Here is a 24,243-nt window from a genome sequence, read left to right as displayed (position 1 = left end):
CCACACAGTGACACATGGCCTATCCAGCCATACCTGCAGATAACTGTCGCATTCTTATGCTGATGTGACTCAGCGTATCTTGAGGCTGCCAACCGTCTGGTGTTCACACTCGACCTTGTGAGCACATGGCCCGGGGCTCTGATCTGTGACATTGTACACATTGTACGGGATCTGATCATGCAGTTATGGTAAATGGACTGCGGTTGATTGACTTTTATCCAAAGCGCTTCACAATGAAGGCCTCTCATTCACCCATTCACACACACATTCACACACCAATGGCGGCAGCTGCCATGCAAGTCACCTGCTCATCGGGAGCAATTTGGGGTTCAGTGTCTTACCCAAGGACACGTCGAGGAGGAGGAGGCGGGATTCGAACCGCCGACCCTACGATCATTGGACGACCCGCTCTACTGCTGAGCCACAGACGCCACAGCAGTTAGTCAGATCCTGTAGAATAGACCAACAGTCTGATCACAGCACACATTTTAGGACCACGTCTTAATTGTCGGTGTTAGTGAAGGTCACTAAGGTCAGATTTTCGGCATGCCAAAGCTGACAGCACGGTTTGTTTTGGGGAACTGACGTGTGCGGCGCACTGTGGCGGCATCAGAGCGGCTGGTGTCACCCATGTCAACGTCCCCACCCAGAGGAGGACATCTCTGATTCAGCCAGCAGCACTGAGAGGAATGGATGACTGGTAGACGAGCTATCTCACGCTCTAGCCACAACAATGCCACAAAGACGGACTGGGCCCAGATCAGATATCAGAGACATCTGGCCTCTGGGTCGATATGAACAGGTGACCCAGACCTATGTCTGATCTCATTGGCTCTTTTGTCACCTGCTGCCAGTATGTGTCTGGAGATTATATTGAACAGTAATCAGAGCGTCCGGGAAAGACGGCTCTGAATTCTTCCCTTATTTAGGATGTGAAGGGAAGCCAAGGGAAGCCATGTCCCTAGTCAAACACGAACGAGGGATCCGGTTGGTGTGTGATGAATATGAGAACTGGACCTGCGACAACCATAAAAGCCTTTGATTTTGGTGTCAAACATACAGTACAGTGTACTCAGCAATGACATCTAATGAGTCACAATTAACAAGTTATGCAGTCATGACACTCAGTCGCATTCATTCCTGTGAACTGAATAACATGTTTAGGGCATAGTGGCTTGTAATAAAAACCAAACTAGATACAGTACTAGAATTGGAGGAGGTTCAACCGGTTCACTTCAGTCTTTAGTCCATGGACAAAAAGAGAATGGAAGAAGTGGGGCAGACAGCTGAGAAAGGAACCAATGAGACATTCAACTCGTTATGAGCTAGAAGAGAAATGTACTGCTCATTATTTTTTATAGGATGGTGGTCTGGTGTGGTGTGGGTCAGACCGATTATATAACGTCCAGCCCACTATAGTCCAGGAGTCTCAGGCTTTTTCTCTGCTGATTCTTGTAGTTTGGGGGTCCCTTTTCATGACCGCTGATATCCCTTGAGCATTTTTGGTACCCCCAACCTACAAGCTACAAGAATGAGCAGAGACAAAACATTACCCAATAAACTCCCAAACTACTACCCAACAAGCCATGGGAAACATGCATAACATGTAGTAGTAGGTGTGTTGTAGTTGTCAAAGTCAATTTTATTTATATAGCACATGTTCATACAAGCAAATGTGGCATATAGTACTTTACAGAATAATAAAAGATAAATAAAAACATAGTTTATTAGTACATGTTACAAAAATAAGAAAATAAAGCAGGACAGACATAAAAGAGAATAGAAAATAAGAAACATTCTCAAAAAATTGAGAATATTGAATTATAATAGGTATAGCTACATGATAAATGCGAGATTAAAAAGGTACTATGTCTTAAAATCGTACTTAAAAGTTCCCACAGCTTCAGTCATGCTTAGGTTTTCTGGCAGGGTATTCCAGAGACTGGGGGCATACAACTGAAGGCTGCCTCCCCATGTCTCTTGGTCCTGGATCCAGGAAGTTAAAAGTTTAAAGTTCAGTGCCAGAGGACCTCAGAGACCTACAGTACTTAGTATATATCGGAAAAGCATGCCTGACACGTACTGTTTTTAGGTTAGGATTTTAGCATGACTATGGAGTGCTTTGTAAAGTAGTAAAATAATCGTATTAATAAATCTATTCTAAAACTGACAGGTAACCAGTGTAGTAATTGTAAGACTGGTGTGATGTGAGCCCTTCTTCTCGTCTTAGTGAGGACACATGCTGTAGCATTTTAGGTAACACTTTAGAATAGCTATCCCTTATAAATAGTTAATAGATCATTCACAAACTGTTAGTTAATGAGTTATTAATGACATGTTAAACATTTGTTAATAGTAATTTCATGATTTACAGATACCCCTTATGAATAGTCAATAGATCATCCACAAACTGTTAGTTAATGAGTTATTAATGACTTGTTAAATGTTCTTTAATACTTGGCTAATGATTTAAAACTACACATTAGAAATCGTAAATAGATCATTAACAAGAGATTAGTAAACTACTTACTAAAGACTTTGTTAACAGTTGATATACAGTTGACCCCATCTGGCCTTCCATCATGGGATCTATCTAAACACAAATTAATAAATGTTTAGAAGTGAGTAACAAATCATTTTGTAAAGGTTAGTAAATATATTTGTTAAGACCATGTCAATAGTTTATAGACCTCATTGAGACGTTATTCCAACAGACCAATGCTGTCTCCGTGCTATGATGAGGCCAAAAACCAGATCGAAAAGTATCAAGGATAGAATTTGCATCTAGAAAGTTATTTAACTGTTTGAATACATTTGGTTGAGGTTGGGAATCAGTTTAAAATGACTGAGGACTGAGGAGTCTAGGTTATTTTTCTTCAGAGGGGTTTCACCAGGTTTTTCTTCAGAGGAGTTTCACCAGGTTTTTCTTCAGAGGGGTTTCACCAGGGCAGTCTTAAGTGCCAATGGGCAAAAGCCTTTACTGAGGGAGCAGTTAGCGATGGCTAACATCGACAGAGTAGTAGGCATGTTGTAGTAGTGTTATAGTAGGCATGTTGTAGTAGTCATGTTGTAGCATGTTGTATGTAGATAATCGTAGACAGTGGTGTCTTAGAATGAACATTACATTTACCACATTATTTTCCACATCTGTGAATCTTATTAAATGACAGATAAAAAAATCTTTCTTAAATTGACCTACATTTTCTCACTGCTATGTGTTCATTCCAGGTCAGATTTCTTACATCTCTTTCAGGTTTACTGGTCTTCTGGGCTGTACTGCCTATGTGTCCCCATTCTGGTTTGTGGTGTTGCATTTTGGGTAGCATGTTGTTTTTTTAAAGCGAAACTTACTAGGCCTTGTCTGTAAAACCACCATAACCTTTTTTAAGGACTGAACACTTTATTGTTTGCTTCTGGTGCTGTCTGCTCAGAGGATACTACTGATCATTTTTGATGTACTCCTGTTTATGTTGTAAACACAAAATCAATAAATATATTGTTAAAAATATTGTGAGGATGTTCAACGTGATCTTTCATAAGAATCGCTGTTTAATGAATGACTATTTAATGTACTGTATAAAAGCCAGGGGATTCAGTATAGCTGCACTGTGGCCAATTTAATTCCTCAATTTCTTTACAAGGCATGATTCATAAAGACCTGTATGAAATGAAAAACATGACTGAAGTTGCGTTAAAGTTTATTCATTCCTTTTACAATATGGAGTTTTACACATTTTCCTGAACAGAAGGAGAATTATCCAGTTCAATACATCAAAGTCTCCATGAAGCAAATACTTAAAAGTGGAATTAAGACACATTTTAGATATAAACAAAGAACAAAATGTACATTTCATAAATATATTAAAATATATCAAAAATTTCATATTTATAGGAAGGGAACAAAATAAACGGCTGTTTTTCATAGGGTTATCTGATATATCTTATCTGTTATACTGTAGATGATGTAAACTACTGTAAACAATGTTTAGTCATGCTGTAAGTCAATGAGAGGGAAACCATCTGATAGAAACATAAAACAATGTAAACATTAGACCATGAAGATCACTGTCCTCCACCACCCCAAGTGCTCGTCATTTACCCCAAATCACTTAAAAATACATTTAGATGAACAGGGTTTTGCAAAGCAGAAAAAAACATGTAGAAACTAACATTCAGGTCAAATATTGTTGAATTGGCCCAATATAACAACATTGTAATAAACAGGTTGTCAGCAAGCCGATGTGAAAGGGGACTTGACAGTGCTGCTAGACAGAGACCTAAAACTGGATTAATAAGTAAGGACCACAAAGTACCGAATGGAGAAGCTGCCTACTGTATCCATCTTTCACATAACAGTATTTACTTGACTGTTGTACTTTTCTTTTTTTTTTTTAAACATTCTATTAGACAAACAAGGCAGAACATACTGTACTCAATGTACTCCGTTACACTGGCAATATGCACCACAAAATACTTTTTAGGATGTCGTGCAACATGTAAAATGTGTTACAATACAGCATATTGCACATACTGCGTCTGCAGCATCAGTCCAGTGTTCAGGTTAAGACCGTTCTCTGGGAAAGCTGTAGGGTGACACTGCTCCCCTCCCAGCAGCCTCCGCCACCGGCACGCCCATGCAGACCGAGCTCAGAGACTGGGACTCTCAGGAAGTGCTGCTTCTTTTTCTGGTTCTCGGTCTTTTCTTCACTATTTCTCCCTCTTGGTCACTTTCACATTGTCTCTGCAACAAATGGTAAATGGTAAATGGACTGAACTTACTGTATATAGTGCTTTTATCCAAAGCGCTTTACAATGGCCTCTCTTTCACCCACTCACACACACATTCATACACCAATGGCGGCAACTGCCATGCAAGGTGCTAGCCTGCTCATTGGGAACAATTTGGGGTTCAGTGTCTTGCCCAAGGACACTTCGACATGTAAGCAGGAGGAACTGGGATTCGAACCGCCGACCCTACGTTCATTGGACGACCCACTCTACCTCCTGATCTACAGCCTCCCCACAAGCATAGAGCAGGATCAGAATCCATTTATTACCTGGTAGTTTACAACATTTACAACATACTAGGAATTTGCTTTGGTTGATGGTGCATAACACTGATGGAGGCAACGTTGGACAGGGTGCAGGGATGAGACGGGACAGTGCAAAGACAGGACAGTGCTAATGAGCAGTACAAAATATGAATACAAAAACAATATACAAAATGGAGTGCGGTGAGTGTATATACAGTGAGTGTACAGAGTGTAACGTGTGTTGTATACAGTGTGTGTGTGTGACGAGATGTGTGTGCAGTCAATAAGAAGACAAAACACTGACATCTCCAATTAAATACTGAAAAGATCAAGTAAAGTAGATCCGAGTTGAGAGAATTTGACATACTGAGGATTGATGACTAATGGAATGATCTTTGCATTGAACTGACAAATACAGGGAGCTCAGACCTACGACTTAGCCGGCTGTTGGACTGCATGTAGCTAATGCCATGCTAACTGCATGACGTACAGTCCACAGGACACACGCAGAACCAATTTGACCTGACCTGATAAGAATGTGCCGTGAGCCTCATGATAAGCAGGTTTAGGACGAACTGAATTGGTCAATACAGTAGTTGCTGATTGGCCAGACCAGCTAGTGTCAGTGTCAGCCTGAACAGTGCGTCCTCCTCACCTCGTCCTGGTCAGGTGTTGGGGGGTGACTCTTCTTCATCATGCGTGTTAGGTGGTTACACAGGGCCACGATCCTGATGGACAGCTGTGGATTGACAGAGGAGGGATGTTAAGATGTTTTACGGTAGTAGAAGTTCGGACTGTCTAGCCGTTAGCCCTCAGACTGTCTAGCCCTGTGTGTGTGTGTGTTTTACCTTCCACCTGCGTCTGGCATATTGTCTTCTGAAGTTGTCCAGGTTGACCACCGACAGTCTCTTCACCATGGCCTGTTTAGGGTTGAGGGGCTGGGGGACATAAACTTGGATCAGCCAAGGTGCTTCCGCGCTCAAGTTCACCCATGTGAACTGATGATAATATCTTTCAGACTATTTTCAGCTATAAATAGTATTTTCAACTTCTGCAAAACTAGAGAAACAATATTCGAAAGAGTTGCCAGGTAGATAAATAGGTACTTTATTCTCAGTTCTTAGACATGGATTACTACAGTATTAGTGTCCCAGATGTTGGTTTCTATGTGCTGAAAAGCAACCCAACAGGTATAAGGCATTGACACCTTGCCAAATGTATTATAAAATGTTAATATATGCTGCGTCTGCTCTTATCTTCAGTATATTCAGAATTGTTTATAGTAACTGTGTATTAATATGAGATTAATATTATAAAACAATGAGTATGTCAAGAGTTTATAACAATGTAATGCATTATGCCTGCTGGCTCTCAGTGAAGAATGTAATTCATACATGGTGAAGTCATAGTGAAGTCAAAGTGTAAATTAAGTGTCAGTATTTGTTCATTATTAACAATAGAAAATACAAATAAATGTGAAAGTAAGATTAACCAAATATATATATTCACAAAATGACAACATACAAACAAAATATTCTAAGAATGGAATGAAAATATAAATAAATTAATTCATAAAATGTAATGGGTGACTTTCCGCTACATTCCAATGCAATTAATTTCTGTTTGAGCATGGTTTCTTTGGTCATAGCAAAGAAGAACATTCCTCTACATTAAAATTAATTCATAGTAGAACTACCAGTCACTTCAAGTGCTGGTGAAAGTACTTCAACAAATAACAGTACTCCTCAAATGCTTAACAGTACTCCTCAAATGCTTACGCTCCTTTTGAAAGCATATCAGTGTGCAGCCAAATCACTGAGAAGTACAGTGCTAAGAAATAAAGAAATGTAAAAAGTAACACGTGACAATAAACGGTCAGCGATAACCAAATCTGACATTTCAAAAAAGAAATCAGTGGGTTCAGATCTGCTTTGCGAAGAAACACACTTCAGTGGCCAAGAAAGTAAAGATGAGGTAAGTGAACACAGTCGTATCCTGCTGTATGTCTCCTTCCCTCAGTGTTCAGCGGACTCTGAGGTCTGCTTGTCCCCGGGGCACAGGGCCCCTCCACAGGTGTGGCTGAGCAGCTCCTTCAGGGTCTGGTTCATACTGTTGTAGCTGAGGCCGCTGCTGCCATGGGCGAGGCCCCCGGTGGCCCCGGGCCCCTGGTGGTGCAGGGAGCCCATCACCTCATGCAGCCAGCGCAGCTCTGCCGTCAGCTCCTCCCGCAGGGCGCCCAGGTGGCTCTGCCTCTGCTGGTACCTGCCGCCCAGCTGCTCCAGGCTGGTGTCCAGCGCCCGCATGTCCTCCTGGAGCAGCCGCCTGGCGGACTCCACCTTCCGGAACTCGTAGCGCACCTGGGAGAGCTGCTTCCTGGCGCTCTCGCCCTCCTCCTTGTACCAGGCCTCCTTCTCGCTGTAGATGGACAGGAGGGCGTCCACGTCCCCCTGGAGGCTCTGGTGGGCGCCGGCCACGCCCGTCAGCCCCGTCTCCATCAGGCCGACCTCCTCCACCACCCGGGCGAAGCGCTCGAAGTTGGCGTAGGTGTTGTTGGGCAGCGTGCTGTTGTGGGACTGGATGGTGTACTCCCTCAGACGCTTGGCCTGCAGCTGCTGGGGCTCCGCCGTCTTCCTGGCCTCGGGGGCGGAGCTCTCCAGCACGTGGTCGTGGGACTTCAGACAGAAGGGGGGGCGGAGGAACACGGGGTGAGAGCTCGGTCTCACACTACCACGGTGAGCAGGCCAGCTGACACAGCGCCGCGGGGTTAGTGCACACACCACGGCCATGGCAAGGTGAGGGAGCCAGCGCCACTCCCAAGACGCATTAGACAGGCCGTTAACGTCCTCCTCTTCATGCTTGGTGTATTTGTCACTCCAAACCGGATTGAGTTTCCACAGCAAAACCAGTCACATGCATGTCAGCAGCTCTCAATGGACTCATTCTCAGATTGCAAAGCACCAGAAGACTCATGCGGTTCCAAACGTTAGTGTTGTGATCCTCCTGGGTCGTCCTGATTGGCTGTTTTCGATCTATGTCACTATTGTCAGCCAGAAGGTACTTATGGAGACAGTACAGACCAACAGACTGGCCAGGGAATGACGCCTGGGTTAGAATGATGCGTGGAAGTGAGACTAAAAAATGTCTCTTACTAAACTCTACTATGACTCTTCTATTATTATTTTGAGAATAACACACACTTAGAACACAAGTGCAGATGGATATCCACAAGGTACAGTAGGACAGCATCAACAACCACAGAAACATGCTGTTATCCAATAAGCACCATGCACTTACTTTTATCCAGGGATGGTTGAGAGCCTCTTGGATAGTCATCCTCTTTCTGGAAGGCAAGTGACAAAAGGGATGAGTCATCAGAACAGTATGGCACACAAACAACACATATTAGGAAGCAAAACATTTGGAAAAGAGAGGCTAGTGAGCAGCAGGTTCTGGACCAATAAGATCCTTTAGGCTAGGGAATATGTTGCAATGCAACATGAAGTGTTGCATTGCAACAGTTCACAGGCGTACTTGGTTGCCTGTACATACGTTTCAGTGAAATAAACTGGCTTGCACCAACAAGCCCAAAAATTAAAGGGTAACCAAAGCTTCCATGTAAAGTCATTCTGTAACGGCTCCAATTCAATGGGCCTCATTTACTCTACTAAGCGATCATAAGATACTGGGCATATGGTCATTTCCATATTTTCATTGGAGGGATGTTTGCTGTTTGTTGTCAATAATTAATTTCTCTCTGGGTTAAACTGCATTTGTAGTTTTTGTTTTTTCTGTATCTATAATTGAACGCCCTTTTGTTAATTTCAATTATAACTTTTGTTATATTTATTTATTTACTGTATTAATGCATTTTTTGTTGTAATGTTGATTGTGTGTGGACCCCAGGAAGACTAGCAAAATAATAAATAAGAAAATAATAAACACACAACAAGTGTTTATCAATTTGGAAGTAAGCGGAGACTGCGACCAAATCTCATGTCAAGTCTCAGACCGTGTGCATAAGTTTGACAATAGTCATGAGACTGATTGTGACTGGCCTCTAAGCGCAGAGCAGCCACATAGGCCTATTCATCACTTCAAAATATGTCAGAATCCGAATCCGTTTATTGCCATGCAGTTTTCCAACGTACTAGGAACATGCTTTCGTCGAGGTGCATAACATTTGTAACCTGCCCTATGGCAAAATATGATATTTGTGGTCTCTTCTATGTGACATTTATGGTATTTTCCAGTTGTTTGCAAGTACTATAACAACTTAACAAGAGTAATTTCGCTTTCATTTTGAGCCTACTTAGACTATGCAGCCTTACAGGTCTTAAAATGAAAGCGAAATTAATGTTACACCAATCAATCAATGTACTGGTGACATAATTACTAGCAATCAAAATTAACAAATGAAAAGCAATGGGTAGGCTTCAGTCAAATCCTATCGCGCACCAGTTTCTACAGGCTTGGTTGAAATAGGATATTTTACATTCACACAGGTGTTAGCTCTAATTTGAGATTTTGTTACTTTGTAATTTATTGGCACAATAATACATTTTTCTGTATGGAACGTAAAATAAAGTTGTATCATTATTATTACTATTATTATTATTGTTATTATTATTATTTTAAATCCTCAAATTTAAGAGGAAACAAGGAAAGCTGCTCATCTTGCACGCTCTCTGAGTGTATGAATTTACATGTGTGAACTACCCCTTAAAATAAAATAGTAAAATGCAAGATGGTTTTCCGGAGTCTTTCCATAGAGAGTGAAGAGTTGTTAGAGGGGTGAGGCCAGAATATGTAGGGATATAATATTTCAAATCAAATCTAAATGTATTTATAAAGCACGTTTAAAATGACAGCAGTCAACCAAAGTGCTGTACAAAGGTGGGTCTTAGGTAAAAACATTTCTCAACAAAGCAAGGAAATTACAGCAAAACAATACAGACATTGAACATGTATAATAAATGTTTGATACTGTCGATCACATGTGGACGCTGTCGTACATTCACACATTCACATACAGTAGTAGCTCCCTACAGAGCTGCCCATCCACTTCCCTGGCCTGGAAGCCAGACTTGCTCACAATTTATTTGTTAATCTCTTTTGCGATACAGTCAGTGGACAGGAATAGTTGCCTTTACTCTTTCAGCCATCGTAACAGAACTTTTGCCAAATCCAGTTGTAAGAACGGATGTGTTTATTCTACTAACGTTAACATTACCACTCTTTGTTTCAGGAGACTGTTTTGACTGCATTTCATTTTCACGCATCAACTACTAGGACCAATTAGTTAAAATGCAGTCCCTGATTGGCATGTTCATTTAGTAATTTCTGGAAATCGGTGCGGATGGGAAGAAGTCCAGACTGATCTGTGAAGAGCAGAATGTGAGCTCATGTGACCAAGATGGCGACGCCAGGCTGCCACTTCCCCAGTCACTCCCAGCCACTCATGTATGGATATATTTCTTGTACTCTATTGTGGATATGCTTTATAATCTTTACTCTAATCTATGCTGTACATTCTTGCTGCTGAAGCGCCCCCCCGGGGATTATTCAAGTTAATCTTATTTTATCATCCACAGCGACATTATTTTTTTTGTCCCTGCGGCTGCAAGACAGAGCACTCCCTGGGGCTATCTGCCCTGACCTTCGACCCGAGGTCTTTCTCCAGGTTCTGAGGAGTGGCCCCGCCCCTCACCTTGTGTCCTTCTCCAGAAGCTGTCGGATGAAGCTCTTAGCAAGCTCACTTGTACTACTGAAAAACTCCTCGTCAAACTCGTAGTTCATGGCTGAAATGTTTCCAAGCGTCTCCTGTTTTGTGTCACCAAGAAAAGGCGAAGCCCCACTCAAACTGAAAACACAAAAATCAACAACACACAACGGTCATTCAACCACACACAACAGTCGTTCAAGAAGCTGTCCATGTGTTATATCAATCAACACTTAGAACTGAAAGGATCCTTCCTCTTTCTACTTACAGTATATATGTGATAACTCCAGTGCTCCTGTGAGAGACGTTTAACACAAGGTTAAACCATAGAAATTCACTGCTGCCGGTGGCATATAAAAGCCTTGAGTGTGAGGTAATTAGAGGTTCTTACCACATGTCGGCTTCTAACCCCAGCTGCTCATAGTTCACTATCTCTGGAGCTGAAAACAGACATGACTATGAGCATCTCCACACAGTCACTGGCACACCACAAACAACATTAGACGTGACAAACATGGACGACAAGCCATACTGCTAAGTTCAAATCCTTAAAAAAAAGGCTACAACAGACTGAAGAGGGTCCATGTGATGCGCTAAGTGTAAGTAGGTAATGGAAAATATACACTTACCAACAAATTCTGGCGTCCCAAAAATGTTTTTGAAGTCCGCCCCAGCTACAATTTTATGAGCCAGACCGAAGTCGATCAGTTTGATGCGTGGCACCGACACGTTCTTATCCAAAAGCATGATATTTTCTGGCTGTAAATCATAAAATTGCCATTATGGGTCTTAAAAGCTCTTGGGTCATAAGACACACCGGTTAACAGGCCATGAAAATAGTTCAAGTTACCTGATTGCGGTGGTACATCTTATTGCGTAGGCATTAAACAAAAAGATTAAATTGGTTATACAGAAGAGTGGACAGTTCTCTGACCGACTCCCTCAACACCCCATTTCAGAGAAACAGTCAAGCAATTAATTAATTCTGGGAAGCTGCTGGGAAGCCTATTAGCCTAGCCTTGGTTGAATGGGCTCTAACAGTGTATGCCTTGTTGTGTTATGACTGTGGGACAAGGGCAATACAACAACAGGATTGCGTTTATCAGAGACTACAGGGTGGGTGACGTCCCTTTACTGCTGATGTAATAACCCTGTGGCATCTGCTCTGGAGTGTGGATGTCTGGACCTCAGCCACAGAACACGAGGAGGATGTGTGAATCATATCAATGTTCTGAAACACTCTTGGCTGATGACAACACAGTGCCCCGGGGACTCAGTGGGAATACTGAGTCTGGATGGATTAGACGCTGTATTGTTAGACTATAGGATCATGTGTTTTTATTGGGAGCCTGTTTAACAGTGGACCTGCTGTATGGGTGCTGTGTTTGGAAGCGTCAGGGTGCTGTGTGAGGTCAGAGATAGGGTACCTTGAGATCGAAGTGGGCGATCCTCTTGGAGTGGAGGTACTGGACGCCGTCCAGGATCTGCTTGATGAACTGGGTGGCCTCCTCCTCGCTCAGGGACTCCTTCTGGGCCAGGAAGTCAAAGAGCTCTCCCCCGGACACCCTGCAACACACACATATATACATACACACAAACAGGCGCACGCACGCACACGCGCACACACGCGCGCACACACACACACACACACACACACACACACACACACACACACACACACACAGAATTATATTCTTTCAAACTCACTGCCACTGCAATAACAGTATGGGGGTCCTTAAAACATCAGCAGGCTGACAGTATGCAGATACTAGGATGCAGATACATGGTCATGGATACCTTACAGGCCCCCTTTTGCTGCCACTTTAACTCTCCCTTTTTTTAAGGTGAATATAACATTTGGGTTCTTCAGCATTCCTGAATAGTTTTTTAAAATTTAACTACAGCCTGTCGACTGGAGTCACAGAACCTATGAAGAGCTCAAACTGCTAGGCTCCTGGAAAGAGGCTGCTCGAAGATAATTACTTCCAATTCAGTCCAATTAGTTGTTAGCCAGACAAACCTGAACACACCTCGCTAGACATGCTCTGTCTGTCAGATCGGGCCGTTTGAGAGTGTGCGTCACATCAGCTACATGGTATCGCACTCACTTATTCTACGGAGGCGTGTTCTCACAACCACATCCCTTACCAGCTTGAACACTACGTGCTGACGGACCACCGTCCTAGCATCCCTATTAGAGCGGTACAGTTCATGTACAGTATCTACTACTGTACCAGGCTGTCATAGACACCGCCTATCAGTCTCTGCCATTCAGTCAATCAGCTTTGATAGGACAGAGCTCTCAATTGGTCCTAATTGGGTCACCGTGTTCCCATGTGTCACCCTGTAGGCCGGGAGAACTGGGCCTCTCAGATGTGCTGACTACTGACTCAGGAAGTGACATTTAGTCCAGTTTCCCCTGAAACAGCATTGGCAGAGACTCACAGCAAACACATGAAATGTCAATGAATGTCCTGTGTGTACACACTGACTGGCACGCACACACAGAAACACATGTGCACACGCAGACTAACATGTACACACAGACCTGTCTGTTCTCTCCACCACGCAACACACAACTCCTACTGATCTCGGTCATGGATCCAAACAAAGGTTTGTAGGCTCTTGTGTTACAGAGGCTCTCGTTTTACTGAGGTTCAGAGTGAGTAAGTGATGTAGAGTAACAGAATATGCATCCCGGTCGTGAAAGATGTTGAGCAGGCCAGCTGAGGAGCTACCGGTGGTGGAATGAACTGCCCGCCCACTGACTCAAAACTCAACTCTTCAAGAAGTACTACCATAATCCTCCCTCTTAAAGGAGTAGTAAAGGGAAAATGCATGTTTAGCCCTGTTTTAAGGTTACTTATGATCATATATAATGGTTCAGATCAAAACGTTGACAAAACTAGCACTTTTGAGAAAGTCTGATAATTGCTCTACCACCATTTTGGTCATACAATGGATGTGGGTGGACACCTTGAAAAATCATTCAAAAACATGTTAAACTCTCGATTTCAAAGACAAGAAGCTCACAGAGGGGGTAATTGGTGTCCGTTGGTGTTCTGATATCAAATTCGCCGCAAAGTATGAATCCTGCAGGGTTTTATTGATTGACTTGTATTGAAGCGACCATTGTAGATGTGTAGATCAATCCGCAGAGGGGATTCAGAAAGTGGAACTACTTATGGTAGCTATTGTTATTGTTTATGTTGCTAGGCTACCTAGTTTGCGGACGTTTACACACGTATGTGCTGCGACTAAATAGTTATATGCTAAATATTTATAAAAGCCTTTCCAGATGAACTAGAATCTTACTTTATGGTGAATTATATGTCAGAACGCCAACTAACACCTCGATGAGTTTCTTGTCTTTGAAATTGAGTGTTTAACATGTTTTTTGAATGATTTTTCACGGTGCCCATCCACATCCATTGTATGACCAAAACGGTGGTAGAGCAATTATCAGACTTTCTGTGATGTAATGTGATATGATATAATAGGATGTAATGTGATGTAATATGTGATGTAACGTGATATGATGTGATGTGATGTGACGTTACTCACAGCTCCAGGATGAGCACCACGTCGGTGCGGTTCTCGTAGACGTCATGCAGCGTGATGATGTTGTCGTGGTCGACCTGCTGCAGGATGTCCACCTCCCTCTCGATCTCCTCCCGCCTCACGCCCCGCCGGCCGGCACGGCCCAGGCGCTTCTTGATGAACTTGGCGGCGTACTCCAGGCCCGTGTCCTTCTCCCGGCACCTCTTGACCATGGCGAACTGCCCGCTGTGGACGCAAGGCAAACAGAGAGGAGGTGACATCAGCGCCGACCTCGGACTCTGCCTCCCGGCCGGGGGATATGAGGTCACCACGGCTGTCTCTCCCGAAGGAAGGCGGGACTTTGGATCACATTCACAACCAGAGCTATAGAAACATAGTGATAGGACCTTTCTTATTCCAATCCACTTTCCAGTCTTACACAACCAAGTAACTGGCCGCTTTCTCCATCCCCAACTGGTATCAACCGGCTTAAAGTCGCACAGAAATGAAAAAAGCATTCTGTCCCATTTTGGTTCACATAATTGGTCATAGTGTTCACCTATTCAACGATGTTTGCCAAAAAATTTACAAAATTCTACTTTTGTTGTCATCTTATATCAAAGTATATAATTTCTTACTTCCTGGAAAACGGTAGGTCACGTGCAATTACAACAACAGGTACCTTAGATTTTAGGCCAATAATCTCACAACATCCATCCGTCAATCAACGCTATCCTTCTATCGAATCTGTCTAAAGTTCTTAAAACCCGCCCACTTGTCAATGTTCCAATCAAATTCCTCTAAACATTATGCCCCACCCTCATAGCTTGTTTGCGTCGGAAATACGTCAAACTACGGAAGTTAGATGATCTCAAACGTCTGTTTCTGTGCGACTTTAAGTTAAAAAACTCTCCTCAAAACAACATTCCATCCTCCATCTGGCGGTGGGGGAAAGGAGAAGTCTGTGAGGAAACCCTGCTTCTGGCGGTGTCAATGAGTGAGTAGGATGGTGTACAATGTCCGGTCTCTTGGAGAGACCACTCACACAGAGAGGCAGTCAGCTCCGCTCCGCTAGCCTCCCACTCCGACAACAATCCCGCCAAATATCCCAGCCCTTCTCAGGAGGTCTCTCTGCCCAGAGCCCAAATCTCACAAATATTTCACAACAGAAGTGTGTCTCACAGCCAAGAGAATGGGATTCCTGTTCCTAATGACTTCCATACCGTCACCACTTACAGACTTCCATACCATCACCACTTATACTAATACAGTGCATACTGTATGCTGCATGCTTTAGGAATGGTTCATTTTGAATGTGAAGCGTCTACAACGAGTTGTATTAACCAACAGGACATACAGTCAGGGAAAGAGCCAGAACATGTGAATATACTATACTGCAGCCCAAAGTGACATGAGGTGGAGAGAGAGAGAGAGAGAGAGAGAGAGAAAGAGAGAGACAGAGAGAGAGCGGTAACATGGCGATAACATGGCTAGCTGGCACGGTTTCCATGGTGGGGGGTGTATGAGCTGGGAGCCTCCCCACCAGGTAGGCTTCCTCGGTATTGTTGCGCTATCGGCCCGCCTCTGACGCCTGATATCGGAGCTGACTAAGCCTGCCACTCCCGCCACTTGCATCATGCGTGCTGCTCCAGTGTTGCTCTGACTGCTGCCTGAAGCCGCCTGTCTGCCTGCCTGTCTGCCATTGGGCTGTAAACAGCCTCTCATAGGGTCAGTCCTGCTGTAGCAGCCTCCATCAGCCCAGACCTCTCACAGGGTCAGGCCTACTGAGGTGGGAGGGGGTCCGGAGGGGACTCTAAGTGCCTGAGATGTTCTGAGAGCAGGCGGACTTGGACGGCTGGTATCTTTAACTTGGGCTCAAGAGGGGCACTTAGGCGCGGAGCAGCTCACATTCAGATCATTGCGAAACACAAACTGTTGCTCAGTGGTAAAAGGTGGACGGAAGTCTTCAAAAAGACTGAAGAAACGTTCTTCCCACGTTGTCTGTCAAAGGACTGTCATGGCAGCGGCAGGGATCACAGCACCATCCCGCTGTGTGAGTGTGGATCTACTGAGGGAACGCACGATTATGGGTGGCCATTTCCTGTGTTTTAACATGGGTCCCCCTTCAGGGAGGATTCCCGAGCAGCTGGCTGTGATAGGCTGCGTCCGGGCTGTGATAGGCTGCGTCCGAGCTGTGATAGGCTGCGTCCGGGCTGTGATAGGCTGCGTCCGGGCTGTGTCCAGTGCTATCAGGCCAACAGAGCTAATTATAACCAGGCTTGCCTGCTCATCCTCCACCTGCCATCTCTGTGGCAAGTCAGGCAGAGCTGCTGGGCAGCCAGGGGAGAGATTGGGAGACAGGAGAGACTGGGAGACAGAGGGGGAGAGACTGGGAGACAGAGGGGGAGAGACTGGGAGACAGGAGAGACTGGGAGACAGAGGGGGAGAGACTGGGAGACAGAGGGGGAGAGACTGGGAGACAGGAGAGGGGGGTGGGGGGTGGGAGAGGGGGGATGGCGAGAGGGGCCAGGATTAAGGCTGTACCCTGACCGAGTCACACACTAAAACCGATCCCATGGGCGCACTGCAACCCCACCCCCTCCATTGGCTAACTCAGGAGCTTTGAGCTCCATGTTGGATATTCAGCTGCAGCATTTACACTGTAGTTGGCCTACACTCGGTCAACGTCCTGGAATACAACAAGGGCTTGACTGATCGGACCTTTGCATGAACTGGAAGAAGTTATACAAACATTTGGATCCTGAAGGTTCAACTATTTAACAGAGAGCCATTGTATTAAGTCTGAATTCCAGTTCTGTTAGTAAAAATAAATAAATAAAGAGTTACCGCTTCCACTTTCTTAATAATCAACATTATGCCAAGGACAACAAGCACTTTGGATCGAAACGTACCTACAGTAATAACATACAGTATATTTTGGGAGCATTAAACAAGAGTTGCGAGCCCTTCTTCACGATTTGAACTCCTGTACTTTACAGCTTGGCTTTGCACCAAAGGAAAAAGGGGGATGTGAGTAAAATCTATCACTAACTTTTAACAAGTATAAGAAGCAAACACACCATGGGGTCTTCACCTGGACACACAGAACACAGGGTGGGTCCGTCCGCAAGCCAAGAGAGAGAGAGAGAGAGAGAGAGAGAGAGAGAGAGAGAGAGAGAGAAAGAGAGAGAAAGCTCGGGGATAAGAAGAAGATAAGCTCTGTTCACACAAACCAAAACACACAGGGGAGGAATTCTATTCCCGAGACTGGTCTGTATGTACACACAGACGCATGCATGCACGTACACACACACACACACGCAAACATAAACACACACACAGAACCACAACACAAACACACACAGGATAAACCACCAACCTGGGGGGTTGGTAGCGAGCAGCGTGTGATCTCCAGTGTTCATCCCATCTATTGTTCTATCTGCAGAACCGTTCCTGTCTGAAAGGCTGACCCTGTTTGAAACTACTACGCTAACGTGTGAGTCCAATTCAACGCTCAGTGCTATGAATACAGCTTTTATGAGGCACCCTGTGGCCTGTAGGGAGGGATACTCATGGGACGTGATTGTGTCCCAGATCAAACTTTTGTGTGACAGGACAGATCAGATAACAGCTGCGGGATCAATCTACTGACCGAAGCCCACTCTCTGACTGGGAATTTCATGATCTCAGGAAAGATAAATAAACATATTCAAAACATCAGGGAGAAGCATGATTGAAATGTGAAGTGTGGGAGTGTTGTGGGAGTGTTATGAGAGGTTGTGGGAGTGTTGTGAGAAGTTGTGGGAGTGTTGTGGGAGTGTTGTGAGAGGTTTGAGAGGCTGCGAGAGTGTTGTGGGAGTGTTGTGGGAGTGCTGTGAGAGGTTATGGGAGTGTTGGGGGAGTGTTAGCATGTGGGGGTGTTGTGGGAGTGTTGTGAGAGGTTGTGGGAGTGTTAGGGTGTGGGAGTGTTGTGAGAGTGTTGTGAAAGGTTGTGGGAGTTTTGTGAGAGATTGTGGGAGTGTTAGGGTGTGCGAGGTTGTGGGAGTGTTGTGAGAGGTTGTGGGAGTGTTGTGAGAGGTTGTGGGAGTGTTAGGGTGTGCGAGGTTGTGGGAGTGTTGTGAGAGGTTGTGGGAGTGTTGTGGGAGTGTAGTGAAAGGTTGTGGGAGTTTTGTGAGAGATTGTGGGAGTGTTAGGGTGTGCGAGGTTGTGGGAGTGTTGTGAGAGGCTGTGGGAGTGTTAGGGTGTGAGAGGTTGTGGGAGTGTTGTGAGAGGTTGTGGGAGTGTTAGGGTGTGAGAGGTTGTGGGAGTGTTAGGGTGTGAGAGTGTTAGGGTGTGAGAGGTTGTGAGAGTGTTAGGGTGTGAGAGGTTGTGGGAGTGTTAGGGTGTGAGAGGTTGTGGGAGTGTTGTGAGAGGTTGTGGGAGTGTTGTGAGAGGTTGTGGGAGTGTTAGGGTGTGAGAGGTTGTGGGAGTGTTAGGGTGTGAGAGGTTGTGGGAGTGTTGTGAGAGGTTGTGGGAGTGTTGTGAGAGGTTGTGGGAGTGTTAGGGTGTGAGAGGTTGTGGGAGTGTTGTGAGAGGTTGTGGGAGTGTTGTGAGAGGTTGTGGGAGTGTTAGGGTGTGAGAGGTTGTGGGAGTGTTGTGAGAGGTTGTGGGAGTGTTGTGAGAGGTTGTGGGAGTGTTAGGGTGTGAGAGGTTGTGGGAGTGTTGTGGCGTGTGTCCCCAGCGGGCCGGGTGCTGAGGCGGAGGTGGCGGTATTTCTGGTCCATAGCGGGCGTGCCAGCTGTCTCAGCTCTAAAGCCCGCCAGTGTAGCTGACAGCACAGCGTCCCAGTGGAGTTTCCACTTCCAACAGCTGAAGGTTATTAGCACGGCCACGGCTGGCGGCACGGTGGGAACTGGCGGCGCCGGACCAACGTTCAAACGCACGTCTCAACACAAAAACAACTTCTGGGACAGCATGACAGAACCTGTTTCATAACTGACCAATCCCTAATCTGGGCCTCTCGTAGAAGTCCTCGGGGGTGGAGGGCCTGGAGAAGGTCTAGGGGAGACGGGGGGGATGCACTGAAGGGTTGCTAGTTCAGGACCGAGCCAGGCCACTTGACAATCGTTGACCTTGAGCAAGGCACTTAAACCCAACACTCAAAAACAAGTTCCTTTAGATAAAAGCGTCTGCTAAATGATCAAATTGCAATTGTAATCTTTCTTCAACATTGCCATTGGATGTCATTGGATCTATTTTAATATGACCAAGTACAAGGGTCGGAAAACTGAAATCATCAAAGCCAAATATGGAAAACTTGGCCAATCTCTTCCTCCAGCTGTTGGATACCTCAACAAGTGTGTTATGCAGGCTGGGTGTGTATGGAGGTTATATAAGTGATGATGTTTACAGGAGAGCAGGCGAAGGGGAGTGTCCCAGTGCTGTGCTCTACAGCCATGGGGGTGACCTCTGTCAGGCCCTCCCAGGAACTCCAGGAATTCCCAGGATCTCCGGACGGAGTTCCCTACACTGGGCTCTGCTCTGGACAAACACAGTTTTCACCCACCCAGCGGCAGGAATGTCCCATTTATGCACTGGGCTGACTACACTGCCTCCATCCCACTGTACAAAACGACATAGCTACTGTCTGCTATAAATACACCACAATAAACCTGTCGGGATAGAAATTCTAGTGCTATATTGCCAGGATCAGTGACACCTGTTGACTAACAAATGCTAGTTCTTGCACTTCCAACGCTTCGACAGTGTGAGCTCTGTAGATTGGGAGGAATATCACTGAACCCTGCGTCGCCTAGTGTGGCCAAACCCCTGTACTCAATTCTGAAAAGACAAACCGAATCAACTGTCATCCAACCACCGAGTCATTTCCTACTCCACTTCTGCTTTACCACGGCCTATTCTGCATGATTTCTCCAGAACGATAAAAAAAATCCAACCACATGATGACGGCATCTTCGTTCAATGCTCTTTAGATTTTAATAGCTTCGCCCAAATGTAAGCTTTGCGAAGACAGTTGAGTCACTGCTGTGACTAAGGTATCATGTCACATTTTTGACAGCTCTCTGCAAACCCACAGTCCAGAGCCCCCCCCTTCACACACACACACACTCACTATCAGAGTAAAAGCTACAATCCCTTTAGAAGAACTGGGATACTTGAACTCATCTAGAGTTCACACACACACACACACACACACACACAAATACACACACACACACACACAAATACACACACACACACACACACACGTTGTGTCTCAACACACATTCTCTCCCTGGCCCTGCAGGCCGACATGCTGCGGATACTGTACGTTTGATCCAACAATGTTTCTAACAGACATGGAGTCTTCCTGTCCATCAGTGTGTCTTCATGTGAACAACATCCTGTGGGGTTGTTTGCTCAGGAGGGATAATGAATATGTTTTGGTGGCACTTTGTGTCCTCTGGATGAGTTCAAGTATCCCAGTTCTACAAAAGGGCTTGTAGCTTTTACTCTGATAGTGAGTGAGTGAGTGAGTGAGTGAGTGAGTGAGTGAGTGAGTGAGTGAGTGAGTGAGTGAGTGAGTGAGTGAGTGAGTGAGTGAGTGTGTGTGTGTGTGTGTGTGTGACTTCTGTTAAGTGGAAGTATTGTATGTGTAACAATATGGAAAGTGGAAGTGGGTGGGAACTTCTGTTATGTGAATGTGTATGACTGAAGAATGTGGAATATGGAGTGATGTGTGAACTTTCACCTCCAGTGTCACCAGTATAATCAGTTAGACTGATTGTGAGGCAGGAGGGGGCACATACGACAGCCTCCGACCTCAGTAGAGTCTAATTTTTACAGGTTCACCAACTACACTCAGTCAAGCTCAAGTCCAACTGCCGAGCATCAACCACTTTCCATTGCCATGGCTGATCTCGAGTTCGCTGAATCACTCAAAACAACATTCTTAAAGGTTTTGTACTTCAGGAGAAACACACAACACCTTACTGGGAAGGACCCAGTCATTGATCCCTGTATCAGTGCATATATAACGACCTTAAGTAGGTGAATCACCTATCACCACCATGCCCTAGGAAGCAGTGGTACCATGTACACAGTTCAGCAGACCTCCAGACCCTAAACTGGTCTGTTTACGATCACTGATCACTTCCTGTCCCCCCCACTGGGCGTGATTGAGTAAGAGCCTCACCCCGGGGGGACGCAGACGGAGACCACTGATTCACGCCGTCGGTGGGCGGGGCATTTCAGCGGCCCCCTGCCCCCCTGGAACAGAGTGACTGACATCCAGACCGGGGGGAGCGGAACACGCCTCTCTCTCTCTCTCTCTAATGATGAGAGGCGGCTGCTGGGGTGTCGATGGAACTGAAAGACGCCTCCGTCACGCCACAGAGTCAGGTCTTCCCCTTCCGCGTCGGGGCCGTCTGCGGGTTGTTCCACCACAAGCATTCTCACTTCTCTTTTCCTGACTCACATCGCCGGGGGCTCGACATACAGCATTCTAATCAAACCGCATGTCCCTGCTGGGACGATGACCCCCACAGCTGCCAGGGCTTTCAGCGGCTCTTCAAAGAAGTAAACGATATCCCTCACTACTCTCATAACAATAGGAGTTTAGAAAGGATATCTGGTCTGCGAATCAGAGGACATTTCTCTGCGTCAGAGAAAAGATGTTGACCTGAACTAGAACATTAATGTAAACACAGCTGGAGCAACTGTATTAAGAGTATAGGAGGAGTATACGGTATTAAGAGCATAAGAGTATACGGTATTAAGTGTATAGGTGTATACGGTACGAGACCCTTTGCGCTGTGTGAGTGTCAAACTTACTGTACTGTACATGGATCAAGAACAGGGCAAGGTTGAACGTCAAGTATGCTGAGACCGATCTTATAACATGTCATGAACAGAACTGAGTCACACCTTCTTGTGAAACATTAACTGCTTTACAGTAATAATGTTATCCATACAGTAGCCTACCTCTCTTCCTTGGTAAAAACGGTTTGTAACTTCCTTTGGCAGATATTATGAATAATAAATTAAGGGTACTTCTTTATAAAGGTTTCCCTTAGAACAGCAGTTACTTGATATCTTCTACCCAGTGATAACACGTTGTGTAACTTCAAAAGTTGATCATTGTGCACTTAATTTTGAAACCCATTATGTCTGTGGTCCAAAGTCCAAAAAAGTCACATTGACATATCTCAAAACTGTCAAAGAACCTTATCTGGGGGGCTATGCTGGGTTCTTATCCAGCTATTCTGCCATCACTTATTATTTGAGCAAAAAATAGTAGGGGTTTACTAAGACAACCTTTCTCCAGCTTCCCCTCCCTAAACTTGGTCTTATCACTGACACTGCCCTTCACAAACTCCTGCAAACCTCCCTATAGCCCGTACAATACATAGCCTGTATAGATATGTCTATGTAGCCTACAGTGTCTCTTGATAAGCAGTTAGACAGGGCACAAATAACTTTATAACTTTATAATGTTTGAGAATAACTGTAATTCAGTCGGTAGCTCAAGACCAACAAACGCTCACCTCCCCAACTGTTCGCCGATTTCATAGAAGTCCTCTACTTTCTGTTGCTTGAATACAGCCATGCCTAATGTCCTCATTGATGTTGAGTATTTCCTCGTAACGTAAAATGTAGCACGTCTGTCTTCTCTATGTCCGTCTGTCGGCCGTCCTCTCTCTCTTCTCGAGTTGAGCGCTGTGAAAACAGAAGAACCGCAGCTCAGTGATGTTCCTGCTCCACTATCCGACACAAACTGAGCACTGACGCGACTCTGGCCACATCATGTTCAAGCTTGCTGTTACAGGCTGCATTCCAGGAGAACACCGTTTACCCCGCCACCTTCACATACACAGGGGCCAAACACGCCTGACAATGCCCTGGGAAGCGGGCACAAACAGTAGGCTAGGCCAAATACTTAATAGGAGGCACAGATCCTATCGCGGACAATGACCGTTCATATTATAGTGGGCTTCATTATTCAATGAGTAAAATGAAACGTGCCTTTGAATGGAAGTAGTTGCATGGGCAAAATCAAAGAGAGGATCTCATACATAAATCCCAGCCGTCTGTAACTTGATGATAGCCTATTGACAGATCATTGCAACTATGCTATCTACATTCCTTGAAAAAATATGAAATTAAGATGATCTTACCTTATCAAACTAAATAGTGTTTTTTCTATAGAAGAATGGCATTCTTTCAAATTGTCTCAGCGCCCCAGCAGAAGGGATGCGGTCTGGTATGAGTGGCTCAGTGTGGTGGTCCCCTCTCTCTCTAGTTCTCTCTGTGGGGCGCAGACTTGTTTCTCTGAGGAGGCAGCAGTGTGCACGTGTTTATGTTTCTACAAAACTCAGACTCACGCCACCTACTGGCTGAACCTGCAGCCGACCTAAATAAGTCATCGTCGGTACATTTGTGCTGACAGACCACAGCTGCCACTCTCAACACACACGATCATTTATGCCAGAACATTGATCACAGAGCCGACAGCACGATTTCACTGTATACTGTACACTGTACCATTTACATGTGACAAATAAATCAGAAGCTGACCCTACAACTAAAAATGTGTCTCTAAAGTCCTTGAACTTCATTCTGTCAGTGTGGCATAGCCTACATTAAGTATCAAAGTACTTAGGGAGCCACGATCAGCAGCTGATTTTAAGCATGTAAGTGTAATCCATCTCTTTCAGCACCCCCAGGGCAGGATTAGAACCCAGATCAGACATGCTGACAGTTGCGCCTGTAGGAACATCCCTCATGGAGGGACTGTCAGCGCTCCTTTGAGGAGCACGTTTCACCAGCTACTCCACGTCTCACTCGATTACATAAGCATGGTGGTTCTTATGAAACTAAATTATAAAAATTAATTACATCTGATCCATGCAGATCTTGATAAAGCTATAATTATAAAATACAAAGATATAAGAGCACAGTAGGCCATAACAA

At 44.9% G+C, this 24,243-nt stretch overlaps 2 protein-coding genes across 4 annotated transcripts; both read right to left on the bottom strand.

The window, feature by feature from the left end:
* Positions 1-3,691: 3,691 nt before the first annotated feature.
* On the bottom strand, positions 3,692-23,569 carry dapk2b (death-associated protein kinase 2b; the record flags this gene model as incomplete). 3 transcript variants are annotated; one of them, XM_084452940.1, is made up of 12 exons in its annotated part: positions 23,448-23,569; positions 22,818-22,989; positions 14,317-14,538; positions 12,180-12,318; positions 11,382-11,511; positions 11,144-11,192; positions 11,021-11,047; positions 10,741-10,893; positions 8,328-8,373; positions 5,882-5,971; positions 5,689-5,772; positions 3,692-4,741 (listed from the first exon to the last, which is right to left on the bottom strand). In XM_084452940.1, the coding sequence occupies exons 2-12, from the start codon at positions 22,892-22,894 to the stop codon at positions 4,664-4,666; spliced, it is 1,095 nt and encodes a 364-aa protein (XP_084309066.1). In that variant the 5' UTR covers positions 22,895-22,989; positions 23,448-23,569. The 3 variants fall into 3 exon arrangements, with proteins under 3 accessions (XP_084309066.1, XP_084309067.1, XP_084309068.1); XM_084452941.1 differs by lacking the exon at positions 23,448-23,569 and having other exon boundaries at positions 22,818-23,013; XM_084452942.1 differs by lacking the exons at positions 3,692-4,741; positions 5,689-5,772; positions 5,882-5,971 and adding an exon at positions 7,902-8,117.
* LOC311321060 (death-associated protein kinase 3-like) lies at positions 5,974-7,819 on the bottom strand (the record flags this gene model as incomplete). The annotated part of the gene is made up of 1 exon (XM_084452945.1): positions 5,974-7,819. The coding sequence occupies one exon, from the start codon at positions 7,817-7,819 to the stop codon at positions 7,049-7,051; it is 771 nt and encodes a 256-aa protein (XP_084309071.1). The 3' UTR covers positions 5,974-7,048.
* Positions 23,570-24,243: the final 674 nt, after the last annotated feature.

The sequence above is a fragment of the Borostomias antarcticus genome (genome assembly GCF_949987555.1).
Source record: "Borostomias antarcticus genome assembly, chromosome: 18".
In the NCBI taxonomy this organism is placed as follows: domain Eukaryota; kingdom Metazoa; phylum Chordata; class Actinopteri; order Stomiiformes; family Stomiidae; genus Borostomias; species Borostomias antarcticus.
Note: the sequence above shows the minus strand (reverse complement) of the source record. Positions and strands in the feature narration are given on the sequence as shown.